The 4400-nt window shown below is 44.5% G+C and overlaps 1 protein-coding gene across 2 annotated transcripts in view; it reads right to left on the bottom strand.

The window, feature by feature from the left end:
- Window positions 1-1619: 1619 nt before the first annotated feature.
- The window catches only part of LOC112074417 (L-rhamnose-binding lectin CSL2-like), a 34693-nt gene continuing 31912 nt past the window's right edge, over window positions 1620-4400 (bottom strand). Inside the window, exons 6-8 of one of the 2 annotated variants that reach the window (XM_070440520.1) lie at window positions 1978-2087; window positions 1824-1844; window positions 1620-1678 (exon numbers count right to left, since the gene is read on the bottom strand). In XM_070440520.1, coding sequence (XP_070296621.1) covers window positions 1632-1678; window positions 1824-1844; window positions 1978-2087 — 178 coding nt within the window. In that variant the 3' untranslated portion in view covers window positions 1620-1631. Of the gene's footprint in view, window positions 1679-1740; window positions 1845-1977; window positions 2088-4400 lie in introns of those variants that run through there. The other variant, XM_070440521.1, reaches the window with a different exon arrangement.

Raw genomic sequence — 4400 nt, 5'->3', positions numbered from 1 at the left:
TTCTAGTTAAACATTCAGCAGCCTTACCAACATTCTAAGTAAGAACATCAAGAGCCTTACCACATTCTAGAAGCATCGAGCCTACACCACATTCTAGTAGACATCAGAGCCTCCACTTCTAAGCGAGCAGCATCAGAGCCTAACCACATTCTAATAGAGCATCAGAGCCTTACCACATTCTAGTAGAGCATCAGAGCGCCTTAACCACACTTACTGCAGAGCATCAGAGCCTTACCACATTCTAGTAGAGCATCAGAGCCTTACCATGCCATTTAGTAGAAATCAAGCCTAACACATTCTAGTAGAGATCAGAGCCTTACCACATTTACTAGAGGCATCAGAGCCTTACCACATCTAGTAGAGCATCAGAGCCTTACCACATTCTAGTAGACACATCAGAGCCTCACCACATTCTAGTAGCGTAAACAATCAGAGCTCTCCCACATTCTAATGTAGAACATCAGAGCCTCCCACATTCTAGTAGAACATCAGAGCCTCCCAATCACTATGCTAGTAGAGCATCAGAGCCTTCCACATTCTAGTAGAACATCAAGCCTACCACATTCACTAGAGCATCAGCCTTACCACATTCTAGTAGAGCATCAGAGCCTTACCACATTCTAATAGAGATCAAGCCTTACCACATTCTAGTATACAACATCAGAGCCCTCACCACATCTAGTAGAACATCAGAGCCAACTCCCCACATTCTAGTAGAACATCAGAGCCTCCACATTCTAAAGACATCAGAGCCTACCCACCATTCTATAGAACATCAAGCCTCCACATTCTAGAGAGCATCAGAGCCTACCCCACATTCTAGTAGAGACATCAGAGCCTTACCACATTCTAGTAGAAACATCAGAGCCTTACCACATTCTAGTAAGCATCAGAGACCTTACCACATTCTAGGTAGAACATCAGAGCCTTAACCACATTCTAGGAGCACATCAGAGCCTTACCACATTCTATGACATCAGAGCCCATCCCACATCTAGTAGACATCAAGCCTCCACATTCTATAAGCCATTCAGAGCCTTCCACATTCTCAGTAGAGCATCAAGCCTTACCACATTCTAGTAAACATCAGAGACCTTACCACATCTAGTAGCAGCATCAGAGCCTACACATTCTAGTAGAGCATCAGAGCCTTACCACATTCTAGTAGATCAGCATCAGAGCCTTACACCATATCCTCATGTAAAACATCAGAGCCTCCCACATTCTAAGTAGAACATCAGAGCTCCCCACATTCTAGTAGACATCAGAGCCTTCCACATTCTAGTAACATCAGAGCCTCACATTCAGTAAACATCGAGCCTTACCACATTCTAGTCTTAGAACATCAGAGCCTCACCACATTCTAGAGAGACATCAGAGCCTCCACATTCTAGCTAGAGACCAGAGCCTCCACCACATTCTATAGAGCATCAGAGCCTTACCACATATCTAGCTCACGAGGACATCAGAGCCTTACCACATTCTAGAGAGAGCATCAGGAGCCTTACCACTATCTAATAGAGCATCAGACCTTACCACATTCTAAGAAGCATCAGAGCCTTACCACATTCTAGGAGCAGCATCGCGCAGCCTTACCACATTCATTTGAAACATCAGAGCCTTACCACATTCTAGTAGAGCATCAGAGCCTTACCACATTCTAGGAGAGCATCAGAGCCTCCCCACATTCTAGTAGAGCACCAGAGCCTCCCCACATTCTAGGAGAGCATCAGAGCCTCCCCACATTCTAGTAGAGCACCAGAGCCTCCCCACATTCTAGTAGAGCACCAGAGCCTGCCCACATTCTAGTAGAACATCAGAGCCTTCACACGTGATGCTGCGTGCTGCCAGGACAAACACACAGGAATTACACACCACACTGGCCACTGCTGGGCAGACAAATAAAGACATACCTTTTCATAGCAGACATTAGCCTGGTGTAGTATTTTGTATTATTATACATAGAAACAGACTGACTTGCTAGGATGCAGGTGTAGGTGGTTTCCAGGTATTTGTAAATTCCAACATAGGGGTCAGAAGTACAGAAGACTTCAGTATTCACTTCACACACCTTTTTCCCATTGTACCTGGGGGATATGAGGAGGTAAGGATTTAATCAAAGGCGTTGTCGAAAAGCATGCGTCGCTTGACATTTAAAGCAGACATCTGCAGTGTTTACCGGGAACGTCAGGACAATTGGCTTTTAAAAAAAAGGCACATTGATGATTATGCGGCCTATCTTTATCAAATAAACACTGTGTGTGACTGAGTACCTCTGTGAGAGGACCTCCAGGGTGCCTGTCTTTATCAAATAAACACTGACTGAGTACCTCTGTGAGAGGACCTCCAGGGTGCCTGTTCCTTACAACAATCACACCCCACTGCACCCTCTGATACTTTGTTGAGGACTCCAGGGTGCCTGTCATTTAATAAGCATTAACCGGACTCATGGATACGCGCCCTGCTGTAATGAGGACCCCCAGGGTGCCTGATCTCTTCATAAAATTAACATCCCGATCAGTCCCCCCGCTGTACGCAGGCCAACTCCCCGCTGTGCAATGTCATTATTCCAAATCCCCCCTTCGGCGTGAGTGATCCCCCTCTGTACAGATGGACTCCAAGGCGCTAGCCTCCGTTTTCACCAAACATAACAAACACTCCGACCGTGGAGCTACCCCTCGTGACCCCGCCACACTTCCACGCTCGCCCTCCGCTCCTTTATCGAAAATTAACACTGACTGAGTACCTCTGTGAGAGGACTCCAGGGTGCCTGTCTTTTATCAAATAACACTGACTGAGTACCTCTGTGATGAGAGACCTCCAGGGTGCCTGTTTTTATCAAATAAACACTGATCGAGTACCTCTGTGACGAGGACTCCCCAGGGTCGCTGTTCTTATCAAATAACACTGGCTGAGTATCCTGTGAGAGACCTCTAGGGTGCTGTTTCAACACTGGTGTTGGTGCGGCAGCTCTGTTGTCTCTCGCAGGGGTATGGTTCTGTCAGTCGTCTAAGAGCTCTCTCATGAAGATACTCCAGAATCTAGCAGGGCAAGAAACACAATGTAAAAGAAACAGACAGCCCTATGAGAGAGATCTAGGATAGATGTGTGTGTTCTTACCAGATCAGGAACTGGACGTTTTCTTCCATTGTCACAGGTGACCACTCTCGTCGCTGAGTGAGAAACAATCACGTCACATTAACTGAACAAATATATAAAACGCAACAAATAATGTGTTGGTCCTGTATCGTTTTCGAGCAAAAAATTTAAAAATCCCAGTAATTTTTCCATATGCACAGAAAGTGTTAGTGTTCAAATGTTCTGCACAAATTTGTTTACATCCCGTTTAGTGAGCATTTGTCCTTGTGCCAAGATAATCCATCCACCTGATAGGTGTGGCAAATCAAGAACTGATTAAACAGCATGATCATTACACAAGGTGCACCTTGTGCTGGGGCAAATAAAATACACATCTAAAATGTTCAGTCAACACAATGCCACAGATGTCTCAAGTTGAGGGTATGTACAATTGTTATGCTGACTGCAGTAGTGTCCCAGAGCTGTTGCCAAGAAATATAATTTTAATTCTTTTACCACAAGCCACCTCCATTTTTGAGAATTTGGCATACATCTAACCGGCCTCAACTGCAGACCATGTGTAATCACGCAACGCAGGACCTCCACATCCGGCTTCTTCACCTGCGGGATTGTCTGAGAGAGGGGAGGGGGGTGCTGAGAATTATTTCTGCCTGTATAAAACCCTTGTGAGGAAAATCTAATTATAATTGGGGCGGCGCCAATGAGTGGGGGCCCACGGTGGGTCATGAAATCGCCCTTGCCCAGTAATGTGAAATCCACTGGATAGAACTTAATGAATTATTTCAATTGACGATTTCTTTATATGAACTGTAGCTCGTAAAATTTTGAAATTGATAGTTGGTAGTGTACAGCAAACTGCAGCCAGCACTGAACACATCACACAGCTAGTGTTCAGCTTTTCTAACTTGGTCAGTCTCTTTTCGCAATTCTTTACAGGAGAAGGGTAGTGTACCGATATACAAGTAAGTATATACCTCTGTACAGTATATAGTATGGTACAAGATAGTACAGCATGGAACATCACTAATACAGGATGGTGTATACTAGACCTGGGTCATACTGTTATATTTAGGACTTCAGTTACTTTCAAATTAAACATACATTTAGAACCATCTGGAAAATACTGGAATGCAAATAATATTTGTTTAGAATTCAGTATACTCACAGGTGAATGCAGTCAGTTTTAAAGGAGCATGATGCCGAGGTTACAGGTTGTGTTAGTAACAGGTAAGATGCATATGGATGGTCACCTGGCCAATAAAGCTTTGATTAACATGTGATACTTGCAAGGACACGCGCAT

The sequence above is a fragment of the Salvelinus sp. IW2-2015 genome, unplaced genomic scaffold (assembly GCF_002910315.2).
Source record: "Salvelinus sp. IW2-2015 unplaced genomic scaffold, ASM291031v2 Un_scaffold2625, whole genome shotgun sequence".
NCBI classification, from domain to species: Eukaryota; Metazoa; Chordata; class Actinopteri; order Salmoniformes; family Salmonidae; genus Salvelinus; species Salvelinus sp. IW2-2015.
The sequence above is the reverse complement of the archived record's forward strand: the minus strand, read 5'-3'. Positions and strand labels throughout refer to the sequence as shown.